Source organism: Lepidothrix coronata, unplaced genomic scaffold (genome assembly GCF_001604755.1).
Source record: "Lepidothrix coronata isolate B3197 unplaced genomic scaffold, Lepidothrix_coronata-1.0 Scaffold244, whole genome shotgun sequence".
Classification (NCBI taxonomy): domain Eukaryota; kingdom Metazoa; phylum Chordata; class Aves; order Passeriformes; family Pipridae; genus Lepidothrix; species Lepidothrix coronata.
Window position 1 is genome coordinate 433,440 of NW_016690424.1, and position 15,368 is coordinate 448,807.

Here is a 15,368-nt window from a genome sequence, read left to right on the forward strand (position 1 = left end):
TGCTGTCAGACTGTCAGCTCAACACTGCAACTGTCAAATCAAACACATGAAAACACCAGCTCCTCAGTTCATGTATAACTACATTTCACACATGGATGCCCAGCAAGAAATGCGTGTCCCTCCGTTAACTAGAAGTCATTGAGACCCCTCACTGCTTCTTTCTCAAGTCATTTGAGTCAAAACTAATGTCTTATTATGAAAGACAAGACCTACCAGGTCTTTCTTCAAGTCAGTTTTGGTGATAAGTTCTGAAACCCTCCTTCCTGTAGTAGGATTTTACTGTTACAGCTGCAATTAAAAAGCAAGAACCAAAAGCTCCATGTTTTTCCCATACACATTTACCTTGGACTAGCCTCTTAACGTGCAAAAACCAACCTTTTGGCAACAAAGTCAAACAATACCCTAATTAAACTTTGTGAAAAAGATGAAGGTGTGGTGTGTTTTGCAATTGTAACCTCACAATGAACACTGAAGTGCAGTCAGTGTGTCTGCTGCTCAACAACCACCAGTTCCACAGATGAGCTGAGAGCTCTCAGGCCCTGCTGCCAACACTGACTTCTCTCTGCAAAGATTTATAGAAGACCTCTAAAACTACTGCAGCCTTATCAGAAGCTTAGTTCAGAGTTTAACACCTGTAGCAGTAACATACTTAGGAGTTACAAGATAGGTAATGACATGTAACTTGGAATTAGAAAGTGACTTTAACCCTTTATGCTGACACCTTAAAAATTATTTGGATACTTGCAAGCTCACTTAAATCACTTCAAAGAACCTGTTGACAAACCTTGAGATTCAATGCAGTTTCAGTTACATTTTAAGTATGACAAATACATCTTCTTGTCTCTTCAAGAAACTGCCAGTCAAAGTTTTTGACAGCCAAGATCCATGTGAAGTGAAAAGAGAAGTCACTCAGCATTGTTCAACATCATTTTAATCTCCACCAAGGGAAAATTATAGAAACATGTTAACACAAACAGAAGATGCTCAGGGGAAAGACCATATGGTGCTATGACAGGTTTAGGTTATAGAAATGTAATTTATAATTTTATAAAAATCATATGAAAGAATAACAACATCTTTCAGTAACGTCAGACAGTATAGAAAAAATAAATCTCAACATTAGTCGTACTCTGATGGTCCTTCTAGTAAGAAATTTAAAAGTGCTTTTTAATCCCAGTGTAGCAACTTAAGCTTAGTGCAATATGTCAAATCTGGCTTAAAGCAGATATTTATAGCAATTGTGCAATTCTTACAACTGACAAACCCCATCTAAACATGAACACTAAGTGAGGTAAGTATTATAATTAGCATTAAACATTCCTTAAATAGCTTAGACAGCAACTCTACTACGAGCAAAATCTTGGTGTTCCTTCCCAGGAAAGCTCAAACATAGACACGACATGAAACTTGTAGTACAAATCAGTGAATACTCAGAAGTTATAAAAGCTCTTGCAAAATATGCAGTTTAGTACATTTACGACCCACTGCTACAATGCAAAATATACCAACCTAAACAAAGCCAAACTTTACAAGTAGTGCACTGAATTTGCTTGGAATACACTATTTTGTTCCCAAATCCTCCTAGAAGCTCCATATAAAGTTAGCACATTAACTTCATGTAGAAATGCCACTGTATTTTTAGATGAACAATAATAATGAACAATTTGCTTACCAACTACGACTGCAACTACAAGTACCATTACTCTCTGAGTGGGTGAAAAACACAGCACTAGTCGGGGAAAAAAATAATTTCAATGTACCCATCACTGTTTTATACATGCCAAGCTGGAAATAGTAGAGATAACCTGAATTTCTACATAGTTTTTGCTGCAAGGCTGCTCAGAACTCTACCATTAGCTTTGATTTGCCTGTAGTTTCTTTACTCTGTGAGTCACAATGCACAGGAACTATTCCCTTTCACATGCAGGGCTCATTTTAAGAGAGGCAAACACCAGACTGTTCATGTTGAGCCCTTATGGCTCATTTGCATATAGAGCCAAAGGTGTTTCCTATTCTATTTTTCAAGGTGCTTATAAGTAAGATTTAAGTCACTATCAACAACAGGAATAAACTATAAATTAATGGCCTTTCCTTCTTACAGGCTATGGCTTCAAAGCCCTCCAACTGCACTGGTTTTTACAGTATTGCACTTAACTTTAGTGTTAAACTGACACTGAAGTCTGCACAGAACACGTTTTACATAAACATTCCCATTAAAAAAGCAATAAATAAAATGCAGTATCTAAAAAAACCCAAGAAACAGTGGGTTTAGTCCATATTTCCCCCACACACAGACAAAGCCATCTGAAACAGGTCTGGGACAGTCTTTGGATGCCAACTGCATAGTTCTTTCAACATAACAGCAATCAGAGAGGCAAGTAAAGCTTTCTACAGCAATGTCAGACACAAAGACAGTACCTCTGAGTGCAGGTCTGTTAGCTTAGGAGGACGTGCTGCCTTTCCCAGGACGGATGCAGGAGTTAGACCGAGCTGGCTCTGCCAGGTTATTGCACTAAAACTGGGAACTCATCACTGCAGGGACAAGTTGCCCAAGTCTTTTGCGGAGTCCCTGACCATCTGCTCCAGGCTGGGATGTGCAGCCCCCCTGGCTGCCAGCTGGCCGTGGATGAGCCCCAGGCTGTGCAGGTTGAGGATGGAGTCGGCGATGATCCGCGCCGTCCTCTTCTGGTACCCGCCGGACGTCACCATGAGCACGGGGATCCTGCGGCGCCGCGCGGCCCTGAACACCACCTCGTCCCTCTTCACAATGCCCTGCAGAGCACCACGGCCACCAGGGGCAAAGAAACTGCTGTCAGCATGATTGACTGGGATAAATGTCCTTCCTGCTGATCTGCTCTGGTCTGGGGAAAAAACCCCACCCCAGCCTTTGAGCTGCAGGATTGTTTGCAGCCATGTTGTGATAACTGCACTCAAGCCCACCTGTGGGCTTCTCCTGATTTTCAGATAAAAAAAAAAATAAAAAGGGAATATCTGACTTCTTGGCACCTAAGTTTAACAGGATATTGTAATTGGAGATGACACTGAACTTCGTACCAGCTTAGAAAGATTTCCTGCTTGTCTTGATTTACTAGAGCACAGTGACAGGGCAAGAGGAATGGTTTCAAACTGCAAGAGAGCAGGCTTAGATTAGATATTAGGAAGAAAGTCTTTGCTGGGGGGCTGAGGCATTGGAACAGGTTGCCAGTGAAGTGGTGGCTGCCCCATCCCTGAAGGTGTCCAAGGCCAGGCTGGATGGGGCTCTGAGCCATCTGGTCCAGTGGGAGATGTCCCTGCCCATGGAGGGGGCTTGGAAGTACACGAGCTTTAAGGTGCCTTCCAATCCAGGAAATGCAGGCTGGAAGATCTCCAGCCCAGTCTCCTGCTTGAAGCAGGACAATCCCCAGCAGTGGCTGAGGGCAGTGGTGACTCCACATGGATGAGGCTTGGGAATGTCCAAGGATAGCCATTCCCTCAGCTCCCACTGAAAGCCCAACTGACAACACTCTTCAATCCCTGGGGTGATTTTTGGGGTGTCCTGTGCAGAGCCAGGAGTTGGACTTGATGATTCTTGTGGGTCCCTTCCAGGTCAGAGTATTCTGTGGTTCTGTGGTATTTTAGTTCTAACCTGTGAGTTATGGATTTATAGTATTGGATATCTGGAAAGTGTTTAAGCCTTATATTTTACAGTAGCAATTAAAAGTTCATTTAAAAGTCCTGTTAGCTGGTTTACATGAATAATCATTAAAAAAAAAAAAAACAAAATACCCCAGCAAATCAAATATCCTTGACTTGTTTTAGAGGACACAACAGATAAAAGTCCTCAGTACAAATTCCTAGAAGAATTCCTGCTCAAAGGCCATAAAGTTCTAAACTGATTACAAATTTTAGAAATGTTCACCCTATTTTCCAGGTGAGGAATTGAGACTAAGAAAGATTGTCTGAATTCAAAGTTCTTTAGTTTGTGCTCAACTTGCACAGCACCCTCAGACTAAAGTTTAGCAACTCAATCAAGATTTCACAATCCTACAGAAGAACTCCAAATTCAAACCAGATTTTACACATTTACAATCACTGGATGAATTTTAAGCCCCAGTTTCTTTAATAAAAGCCTGTAGTTAATGCTAAAAGAAGCTATGGCTGAAGGGGGAGTTGCAGAATGTGAGTAAAGGTAAACCCATAAAAAAATAAAACAACAGAAAGAAGGAGATAAATTCTAAATAATTTCTTACTATGAGAAGGGTATGGAACTAAAAAACAACAAAGACTGCTGACCAAGAGGAATTGTACTGTCACTGAACCCAGACAACAGGAGAGTTTGAGCCTTCTGGGTTTCAAAACGTACATGTGGGGAAAAAATACTTCAGAAATGAGTGAGAACAGAACTAAAATCCACTTTTTGTAAAAGCACAGAGTTCAGGTACTTAAATAACTGCAAAGCTGGAGAAGGGGATCACGATGCAATCAAATACAAAAAAAATCAAGGAAGCAGCAGCAAAAGTGTTGCAAAATGAATATGCATTGCTCAGACTGGTTAAAGGAAGACTGTGAATACATCAAGAAATAATACCCTGCCAATAATTAGACCACAAAGAGATAATAAAAGGAAAAATTAAAATACAAATGTAGCAGGAAAAAATATCTTGTAAAAACACACAATAGTCCTGCTTATTGTGCAGTTTGACACAGCCCTATGAAAGGACAAGGAGTAACAACTGAACAGTGAGACAAAGGAAACTGAGGAATTCTATTAGAAACAGCTCCCTAAAGGAAGGAACAGAATTACAGGAGGAGCTGTGGGTCCCACCTCTGGCTGCAGCACTGTTATCCCACCCAAGAACTGGGAGCAGCCACTGTTCACAGGAGCCTCTGCTCCAGCAGCTCTCATGGCTGAGCCTGGAGGAGCTGACGGGAAACAGGCTTATTCCCATATTTCTGGGTTATTAAGAAAGAAAACATATCAACTGGAAACAACAGCCCAGCACAGTTCCCACTCCCACCCAAAGGGAACAGGGACTTGGCTGCTACACCTCAGGTTTCCCTCCAGCCTCAAGTACCACGAAACCACCACCCAGAGCACTGAGGAGCCCAATCCTGAGCAGAACTGACACTGCCCCCAGAGCTGAAGGACACCTTCGGGTGTGGGACCAAAGACTCGACTAAGGAACCTCAAAGAGGTGAACCATCCAGGCACAAGGCCTTCAGTTTGGCCTTTCCAGCAGCCTGGGATTCCAAACGTGGTGAAATGTGCTGCCTTCACACGTACAACAAGCAGACCAGAGACACAGGAAACCCTGCCCTCAGTGCAGACTGCAAAGGTCTGAGCTACAGGAACCTCTGCTCCACCAGGCTGTGCAGAGAAACAGCACCCTCTGCCTTTCAGCTCCCCTTGGAACCAGGAAAGCTGCTCCACCTTCCCTTGCCCATCTTAATATTGTCTCTCTGCACAGCACCCAGCAACCTACAGCAACTCCTTTTCCTTGGCCATTAACACTGCTCCTTCTCCACGGGCAGAACTGTTGTTTTCTTGAGGCAAATCTCCAAGCAGTCCCCACCTACCCCCAAGCTGCCACGTCCCTCGGTGGCCACTGCTGCACCAACCACACCTCCCACTTCAGGCTGTGTCCTCTCCAAGGTCACATCAAGTCCAACCCCTCAGCTCTTCCTTTGTGCCAGAGCACTGAACAGCAGTTCAGAGTGAACAGATGGAGTGGTGGCTCCATCGGGGGGGAACCTGAGAGCTCACAAACCAAGCACTTCTCTGTATTGAACCGGTGGCCATTAAATGTGAAACAGGAGAGGGGCAGCACACAGGAGCTGTCAGAGAAGGAATCATTAAAAACCACGGAGGAAATACAAGATCTGGACATTTTTGTTTGTTTTGAGAAGAGCAGACTGGAAAGCAGACTGTTTGGGAAAAGCAGTGAAGGTGGAACGTGAAGGGACACAAACTGGGAGGTGAAGACTTCTGTGATGTGTACAGAATAAATAAAAATTTAAATCTACTAAAAGTGGGCAGAGAAAGTACATGGTATCTGTAAGGAAAAGAATCAAGAGAAGGAAAATAGGTGTTCATTTGCTAGGAATACACAGGCAGGCTGCACAAAATTGTTACAGCTGGAAGACACCACAAGGGCAGTTTAAAACAGCTGGGAGTGCTACAGAGGAAATTAAGTGTAAGATACATACTGGGGGCAGGTGACAAAAGAAATACATTGCAAAATGGGTCATGTGAGGGGAAAACCAAACCAACCAAACTGGGAAAAGAGAAGTCAAGTGAAGTGTGAAAATGTCTGTCTCTCTGGTTACTGTCTGGGTGTTCAAACCAGTGCATTTTAGAGAGGAGATGGATTACACTGCAACAGCCACTGGAAGGACAAAAATATTTAGAGGCAGGAAGAAAATCCAAGAAAATAAAAGGGTGAAAGAGCAAGAGTTGGATCTCTGGTGCCTGTAAGAGGGAAATGCTCTGGCTGAGTACAAAGGGTGCACTTCCCTTCAGCTCCCAAACTGCCTGCAGTGTGTGGGGAGCAGGGCTGGGGGATAGCAGTGCCACACAAACCTGGGAGATGGCCAGGCTGCCAAAGGATCCCCATTCAGGATGGCAGTGCCACACAAACCTGGGAGATGGCCAGGCTGCCAAGGGATCCCCATTCAGGGTGGCAGTGCCATACAAACCTGGGGGGAAATGGCCAGGCTGCCAAGGGATGCTCACCCAGGATGGCAGTGCCATACAAACCTGGGGGGAAATGGCCAGGCCTCCCAAGGGATCCCCATCCAGGATGTCAGTGCCAGCATTATAAACCAGGATGTCAGGTTTGAACTCGTTCAGTGCTCCCTCCACGTGGGTGTGCACCTTCTGAAGGTACTCTGTGTCCTCTGTGCCCCACTCCAGCTCCACTTTGCGTTTTATGGCACCTGAAAGCAAACAAACCAACCACTGCTCAGTAAGAAAAGGGTTGCTTTGAAAGAAAATGCAAGATGTAGGGAAGCAAGAAAAAAAAAATCACATTTCAGGAAGTCTTCTCAATACATTGCATTTTCACAGAACTTTGAATTAAAGAAAATGACTCAACTACTTGTTTTCTCAGCAAATGTTAAGCACAATGACCTTGAAAAAAAAAAAAAAACATCGAAGAGAAAAAATTAAATGCAGGAAGAAAAAAAAATTATCTCTGAGATGCAAGTGGAAAATGTTATTGAAAAGCAGCTGATCTACATGTCCAGTTACCAATCAGCAGAGAAATCATAAAGGAAATTATTAACTTAAAAGTAACCTAAATAAAGTATAAGGCAAAGAAAACACTGAACTGCTATTGCAGAGGAAACAGCTGGGGGGAAAAAACAAGATAAATATCACTGAGAAATTATGAAGATGTTATATTTTTATCATAACACTCAAAACTTCACAGCAAAGGATCATGAATTTATGGGAACTGCTTTATGAATGTATAACAGGATTCAGCTTTGCCCCAAGCATTTTCAATTTAATGTTCTTACCCTGTAATCCTACCAAAAGAGCAAATATCTATTCTTCATTTAAATCAAATTATTTCTAATACCTTTAATAAAGCAACAGAAGTAGAAGAGGAGGGCTGAGAAGGTGAAGGGGAGAAACCCAAGGTTAGGTGGTTAGTTTTGGGTGCTGTTATGGAGGTTTGTGTAACTCTACATGTGAATTAATATCAAATCCATGCCAGAGGTGTTCCAAGGAATGACTTCTGCCTCACCACACCCTCTGCCTCAAATTAACTGACTTGGATAAAGAGGGATTCAGCACCCACCAAGTGTGCATTCAACACAGAATGGCACTTAATTACTCTCAAGATTGCTGGGTAGGGGTTTTTCTCTGCTTTCCATCTTTGTTCAACATCAGGGAAGGATTGTTTCTCATTCCAACAAGAGTTGCAAGGATTTTTGTTTCTTTACAGTATTTTCCTGGATGCATCTCTTATTGTTATATAAATGTCCCTGGAAGTCTGCACAGCTCTTCTGAACAGCACTTGGAGCCTCTTCAGGGTAAAGGATCTGCTGGCTGAGCTGTGGAGGAGGGGACACTCTGCAGTGGGGACAAACAAGTATTGTTCTGATGGAACCATGAAGAAGTTGAGAGATGTTGAACAGGATCCCCTGCCTTCACACGCAAACACAGAAGTGCAGAGATCAGGGATGGGTCTGGATCAGGGTGGACACAGCTCTTCCATGTCTTCATTGTCCATCTCCTGCTCATTAGTGAAGGCATTTGTCCAGCTTTGTAAAATGACTCTCAGACCACGAGATTTTTAAGGCCTGAACTTTGAGTTTCAGCTGTCAAATTCTGTGCTCACCCTTCAGTGAATTATTCCCATTCCCCATCTATGTCCTCCTTTCTCCTCCTAAGCTTGTGTAATTCCAAACTGCTTCCCCTCAGGGATTCAATGTGCTTATGGCTTAGCAGCAGGCAGTGGGAGCTGGGCTCTTTCTTCCCTTCCCTAATGAAAAACGTGCAGAAGAGGCTCCTGCAATAAAACATGGAAAAAATGGGCAGAAAGTCCAAGGAGCCACTAATCAGTTGGAATTTACCCCAAGGATTCCAACTCTCAGGTTCAAGCCTCTACCTTTCTTCAGAGATCCCCTCTGTGATCCCATCTTTGCCTGGTCATTTAACAGGAAGGATTTAAAGGATTTAGCCAGCAAAATCCTATTCAGACATTCTTATGCAAACTGCAAGGACCTACATGTTCACATGCCTTTGGCACCTCATCCTTAGAAAGGGAATGCTGGTATTCTCAGGCTCACAGGGGAGGGGTGAGCTCAGTGGTTCAGATTTGCTAACAAGGACTCACTCTGTTTTGGTCTTAATCCATCTGTTCAAATGTTGCCATGTGATACAGGAATAAAGGGATGCTTTTCCTGGAGGGGGAAACCCCCGCATTTGCTTGCAATTTGTCTGCCTACAGACACGATGTGCTTTAAATGGTCATTTTTTAGTTTAATACCTTGAAATTCTACAGTTCTCAAAATCTTTACAAGTCAAAATCCAGCAGTGCAATGCACTGCCCCTCATTCTTGCCAAGAATCCAAATGAAGGCTTTCCAGAGCGACAGGATCACTGAAGAAATCCAAGAGCAGAACATCCCCCCCCAACAACCTCTGACTCAGGGAACAAATTAAGCTTGTAATAAATGAGTGTAACAGAACCAAAGATCAAATCAACTTTGGGCTTTTGCATTCCAATTTAAGCATTATCAAAGCCCCACTAATTAATCGTGGCAGCTCACAAGACACAACAGGCACGTCACAGCAGGGATAAACAAACCACAACCAAAACCAATCAAGCACCAGCTCCTGTCGTTGGTCTGACAGGCTGCCCAGGGCAGGGGGAGTCCCCATCCCTGCAGGGATTTCATGTGGATGTGGCCTTGGCAGGGCTGGGCTTGTACTCGATCTTATAAAGGGCTTTTCCAGCCTTAATGGTTCTATTCCATGACTTGTTTTGCTTCCCAAGTTGTTTCACACTCAGATGCAGCTTGTTTTCTAGATGCTTACAAACCAAGTTCTACTGGCAAAACGACACACCTAAATATGTTATAATTTATAACTTTTCAAAAAAACATGAAACCTTTTTACACAGCATCAGCTAATCCTCAGGGAATTCCATCACAAAAGTAGTGTAAGGGAAAGATGAAGGTCTAACAATTCTCTTAAAATCCAAGGATTATTTAACTCACTGCTCCAAGTGTGGCAGGAGCATTGAATACCCACCCACATCCATCCCAGAAGTGAGGGGAAACACTACTGTGATATACCACAGTGATCACTGAAAACCATGTGATATTAAAAAAATAAATAAAATCTAGTTAACACTGTTGCAAGGAAACCTATTAGTAAATGAAGTTATGTAGCAGCACAGGAGGTCTTTTAGATTTTGGAATGTGAATTTCAGCTGTACTTACGTTTAGCAAAGCCATCCCCTGGATAAATGTATCTGTTGTAGGCGTCCATAATATACACCCGAGGATCATCCATAAAGTCCCTCTCATGGCCATTTCCCTGCAGGAAATTCACAGTTAGCTATTCCCAACACAGCATTGAACACATGCAAACCCTACAGCAATCAACACTGCAAAGGTCTAATATTCACAACCCCCTGTGTCAATCTCTTGTTTGTAGTCTTGAAGGTTATTCTGAGGAGATACAAAATCCCTGTATCTCTGGGAAGGGAATTAGCAGAGAGCTCATTACACATGTAAGAAAAAAGAAGTGAAAAAGAGAAGCTAAATGTCCTCAGCAGCACCACAAAAGCAACTGTGACCACCAAAGAGATCTGTCATTCTCCAACTGTGCAAGGAAAAGTCCCTTTCAACTGCTCCAGGGAACTGAGTGTTCCTGTGTAAGAATTAATAAATAAATAAAGCAGACCACAGCTCTCCTGGCAATTCAAGTCTTGGGGAGATAAGTAATCCCTGGAAAAATGACAAACACTAAGGACCCTACAGTTTAACAATTTTTTGTTTAACAACAGAAATTCCCTACAAAAACTGTGCTGGGTGTAAAATGGATGCTCAAGAGAAAACTCAGATTTTGAGTATTTCGCCCTTCCCCATTTCTGAATTTAAATATTCTTCTTCTGGTTCTCATTTAGACTTTTTTTCACTAATATAAAAATCATTTTTTCCCAGCAATGACTAAAATAATTCAGTTTAAATCAGTGTATCATACAGCAGCACAGCCCCTACCCCCAGAAGAATTTAATTTGAACTACAGAAACAGACATTTCCACAGATACATCTTCTGTAATTCAGCTTTTATGCTAAAAAATGGCAACTCCAACTTATTTCTTCAGCATCTTTGGTCCCCAAATAACCAGTTCACGCACACAAGTCTGGGAATGTGAAAGCCTCTGATGAACCATTTTCTTATGAAAGGTGGAACTCGCCACTGCACTCGGAATTGGAACAGTCACAAGACAAGAAAATCTGCATTTTTAAACAGGATCTGCTGAGCTCCTTCACACACCTCCCATTCCCCAAAGGAAGGAAACAGGGGGTGATTCCACGTGCACTCCCAGCACAGCTGAAAACCAAAATGCATGCCAAGAATTTTTCAAAACCAAAACAAACCAAAGCACCCCCAAAAAGCACAAAATAGATCCACACCCCGAGAGAGAGGAACACAAAATAATCCTCATCCTGGTATCATGGGAATTTTAGGATGCAGGTAAGGCAAATGAGAGAAGATCATTGCAGCCATTAGGTTTCCTCACTGCCACGGAGCTATTTAAAAATGGTTTCTTTACACATAATAAATAACCTGAAACGCTTCAGATTGGACACCACTTTGGTGCATTAACTGCTTTCCTAAAAATACCATTTCTGACCTCTCAGGCTTCATTTTGCAAATCCTACCAGAGCTGAGGTTTGATCTCAGTGCCCACAGTACATCACACACCAGGGGGAGAGGGTTGAATCCTCTCCCTCATGAGCCTGTAGCCAGGCCTCCATTAAACACTGAAGGGCAGGTTCCTCCCCTGCAGAGGCTGCTGCAGCCACCACGGTGCTGAACCAACTGCAATTCTGTCCCGGGAGATCCTCGCTCCTCATCCCGGGAGACGGGTGTGAAACGCTGCAGGATTTTTCCATCCAGCCACATGATGGAGCTGCAACTCAGGTTAATTTTACTAAACTGGCTTAAGAGCCTTTAGGACCACAAAATAAACAACTGAACTGTTCACAGTTTCCAACATTTCTGATGAACTTTGTGTTCTGCCAGTCGACAGTTTATAGTAGCATTAAAAAAGGGGGTTTATCACCCACTTGTATTTCAAGCACAACATCTGCAGCACTGAACACAGGTAAGCACTCACCTGATGAGCATCCAGATCAATAATTGTGGCTTTAGACACCCCTGGTACTCTCTCAAATAAGAACTAGATAGACGAGCAAAGAAAGACATGGAGAAATTTAGGAAATTAGGTGGCAGATTAAACTGGAGGCTTGAAGCTTCCACAGTCTATTTGCTTTAGTCACCAAGTAAACTGCTAAATTATTCTAATACATGTAATTACAAAAGCTCCTCTCATTATTTGACACAGGAAGATAATTTTTGTGGTTATACAATAACAAACCCCCTGCATTTCCACCAGATTAAAGACATGCAAACATGCATTTGAGTTGTAGACTCGCAGGATGGTTTAGGCTGGAAGGGACCTTAAAAATCATCTTGTTCCATCCCATCTTTAATACAGACATGGTAAACTCCAAAGATTTTGTACAAATTCTCACCCACTATAATTTCTCAATCTGTACTTTAATGGTAGGGAGAAAAAACCAACCCACTGTGGATTACTTTTCTGCAAATTACCATGTACAGAAATTAGGGTGTTATGTCACATGGTGTGCTGCAATCATTAGAGCTCTTTAATGTTTGATTATTATTGATACTTTATAAATATTCTATTATACAAATAAACCCCAGTTCATTTGGTAGAAATAAGCCCTAATTGCAGAAGGCTCTTACTTCAGCCTTTCAACAGCTAAATACCAAATGTATTCATTCACATTCAGAGACTATTTTGGACTCATTCACATTTTTATTCCTGAGCTCTGCATAGTGCAGCTTGACTCAGAGAGAGGATTTCTGTCCCTGCAGGCTTGATTGGAACCACTGCAACGACTGTGGGAGGTTCAGGTTCAGCTGCAAGGCTTGGAGGATTATCACTGAGGATATTAAAAGTCCATCTGGTTTGATCTGGAGTGGGTTCTGCAAGCCAACATTATTAATGCAATTGCAGTGGTTCATGTTTACACTGATAATTCTGACCCCTGCAAATCTTCCCTCCCACTTCACAACACTGCACGTTCCCATTCCCACCCACCTGGAGAGGGCTTCCTTTGCTCCTGTTAAGGTGTAAATTCATTCTTGGGAATTTATGTGGGGATTTTTCTCCATTTACACAAACAGCAGAAAACACAGGTTTAAGAGCAGTTCTTACCTTGATGGCCAGTGTGATGTCAGCATATGCACAAAACCCTCCACCTTTGTCACTGGAACAGTGATGGAAACCACCCCCTGCACGGGAAAATGGGGAAGGGCTGAAAAGCCAGGTACTAAAGACAAGCTACATACTAAAGAAAAGCCAGACACTAAAACCAGAGATGGCCTTCACAAAGCCAGAGATCACTTACATGGCAGGCACAAGCAGCAGGTGGAAAGGACCTGGAAAGTTCTTTTCTATGATGAACATCCAGAAAAATATACTAAAAAATCCCCCCAAAGTAAGAACTATGGTGTTATCATTATTTGCACATGCCATTCTCTTCTGAAAACACTCAGATCAAAGAGCTTTAGGAACTGCTCTTGGAAACAGAAAGGGACACACTCTTTACATGAAAAAACTACTGAGACCTCTCCCTCCCTGAACATGTTTTTTATTTAATAAATCAGAACTTTTTAACTGAAAAACCCACTAGAAATAGCTAAGCAAGAAACTTAACAAGTTCATTTGATATATCAGTAAATATGACAGGCCTTGGTTGTTTGCTTCTAATATCTATTTAATTTTTAATCATGGCTATTCACTTTGGAGAAGATGCATCAAAGAAATAATGGAAAAACCTACACTCGGTGAGTTTTATGAGAACAACAAGCTAAGGCTCCTGTGACACAAAATCTTGCTTCAATGGTTCACTGGGTTTGCACTGCTGTTTGCTGTGAGCAGGAGAGCACATTTATATTCACTATATCCTTCAGAACTTGCTCATTCAAGGCTTTTTCAGGAAAAACTGCACAGCCAAAAATAGACACTGACTGGTCCAGCTCTGCTCTCCCACATACCAACCCCTGAGATGCTAGAACATAGACAAGATGAAAAGAACTATGAAAATTATTTTATAATCTAAAGATTTTATTGAAATATTTACATTTAGTCCAAACATTTTTCCTCAATTTTTTTCACACTACTTCAATCCAAACACCTGCCCTTATAAACGATTCATATCTTTATCCAGTTATCTTTTTCCTTTCCAAAAAGATTTTATAATAAAACTGCAACAGTGGGTGAGAGAACAAATCCAGTACTTTCTCCATTTTTTTCCTTTAGAGTTGATTTTAGTTAAACACCATAATCCCTTTCTGTTTTTATGAACAGAACACACATCATGGAAATGAAAATCCGGCTTCCAAACACACAGTTCCAAGCACCACTGGGTGCCCTGTTTGCACTCACCCACGTTGATGGCCCAGCCTCTGTCCACAGCCAGTTTTCCTGCCTTAAAAAACAATTACAGTCAGAATTCCATGAATGAATGAGGCAACTTCCACCCCCAGTAACTCTTGGCATGGAATTTGCAGATGCTTTACCACTGGAGGTCATTCTGAACCAGATCTGTGAACACAAAACTCCCCTCAGCTCCAGGAGTTGAAAGAATATTTGCTGTGTCATCTGTATTTCCTTCTCTGGCAACTGCAAAAGGGAAAGGGCAGTGCTGGGAAGAGTGAAAAGTGAGCAAGGATATCACAGTATCCTTCCTGCTCATGGGAAAACAGGAGGAATGTAAACTCAGACTCCTGAAAACACAGGCTAACAGAATTCCAGCTGGGAGGGGGCCAGGAAAGTGCTACACTGTGAAGGGTCCTGTGACTTTTTATTCTTTAAGTCATGTGTGGTATAGAATGTTATCAACCTTTTCCCCTCCAGTATGGGAAAACTGTGCCTGTATCTCTCCGTTGAACTCAAATGACATTCAGGAAGGGGAAAGTACTGACAAAAAAAGAGATACACAAGGCTCGAATGATGAAATTTTAACTGAAAAACTTGACTTATTTCAGCCAGGAAGAATCAAACAAGTGTTTTAAGTGCAGTATTCCTTATCTGACATGATAAAAAATGAAGATATTACTAGCTACAATTAAAAAATAAAATAAAAAAATAAATAAAAAAGAGAGAGAAAACATGTAAAAATAGATGAATTCTCATCCATAGTCATGGAAAGAACGTATTAGACATCACATACAAAATGAATTTTGGACAGTCAGTTGAGCAGTCTTCATCACCAATACTTACATTTGAACAGTTCTAATTTAGTACTAAGGAAATTATTGGGAAAGTAAACCTCATCCTGATCTGATCATGCCAACTTACACAAATTAGATCTTGGGGAAAGACTGCAGCTTCTGAACTATAAAACCCATTAAGTCCCAGGGAAAGCACATTATCAGCAATTTATCACACTTCCTAGGGATTCCTCACCAAAAACCAATCTTCCCATAGTGCTAAAATATCATTAAAAAGTAGAGAAACTCAACAGGAATGTTTGTGATAAAGAGGCCCATCAGGAATAGCAGAAGATGCACTTCTGACTTGCACTGTACAAATTTTATTGTCTGATTAA

General features: G+C 41.9%; 1 protein-coding gene across 2 annotated transcripts in view; it reads right to left on the bottom strand.

Annotated features, from left to right (window-relative positions):
- Window positions 1–914: 914 nt before the first annotated feature.
- HDAC11 (histone deacetylase 11) overlaps window positions 915–15,368 on the bottom strand; it is a 28,415-nt gene continuing 13,961 nt past the window's right edge. For both annotated transcript variants that reach the window (XM_017834901.1, XM_017834900.1), the window contains 6 exons: window positions 14,204–14,246; window positions 12,971–13,047; window positions 11,843–11,905; window positions 9,933–10,029; window positions 6,737–6,915; window positions 915–2,772 (listed from right to left, as the gene is read on the bottom strand). In XM_017834901.1, the coding sequence (XP_017690390.1) occupies window positions 2,530–2,772; window positions 6,737–6,915; window positions 9,933–10,029; window positions 11,843–11,905; window positions 12,971–13,047; window positions 14,204–14,246 (702 nt within the window). In that variant the 3' untranslated portion in view covers window positions 915–2,529. The remainder of the gene's footprint in view (window positions 2,773–6,736; window positions 6,916–9,932; window positions 10,030–11,842; window positions 11,906–12,970; window positions 13,048–14,203; window positions 14,247–15,368) is intronic.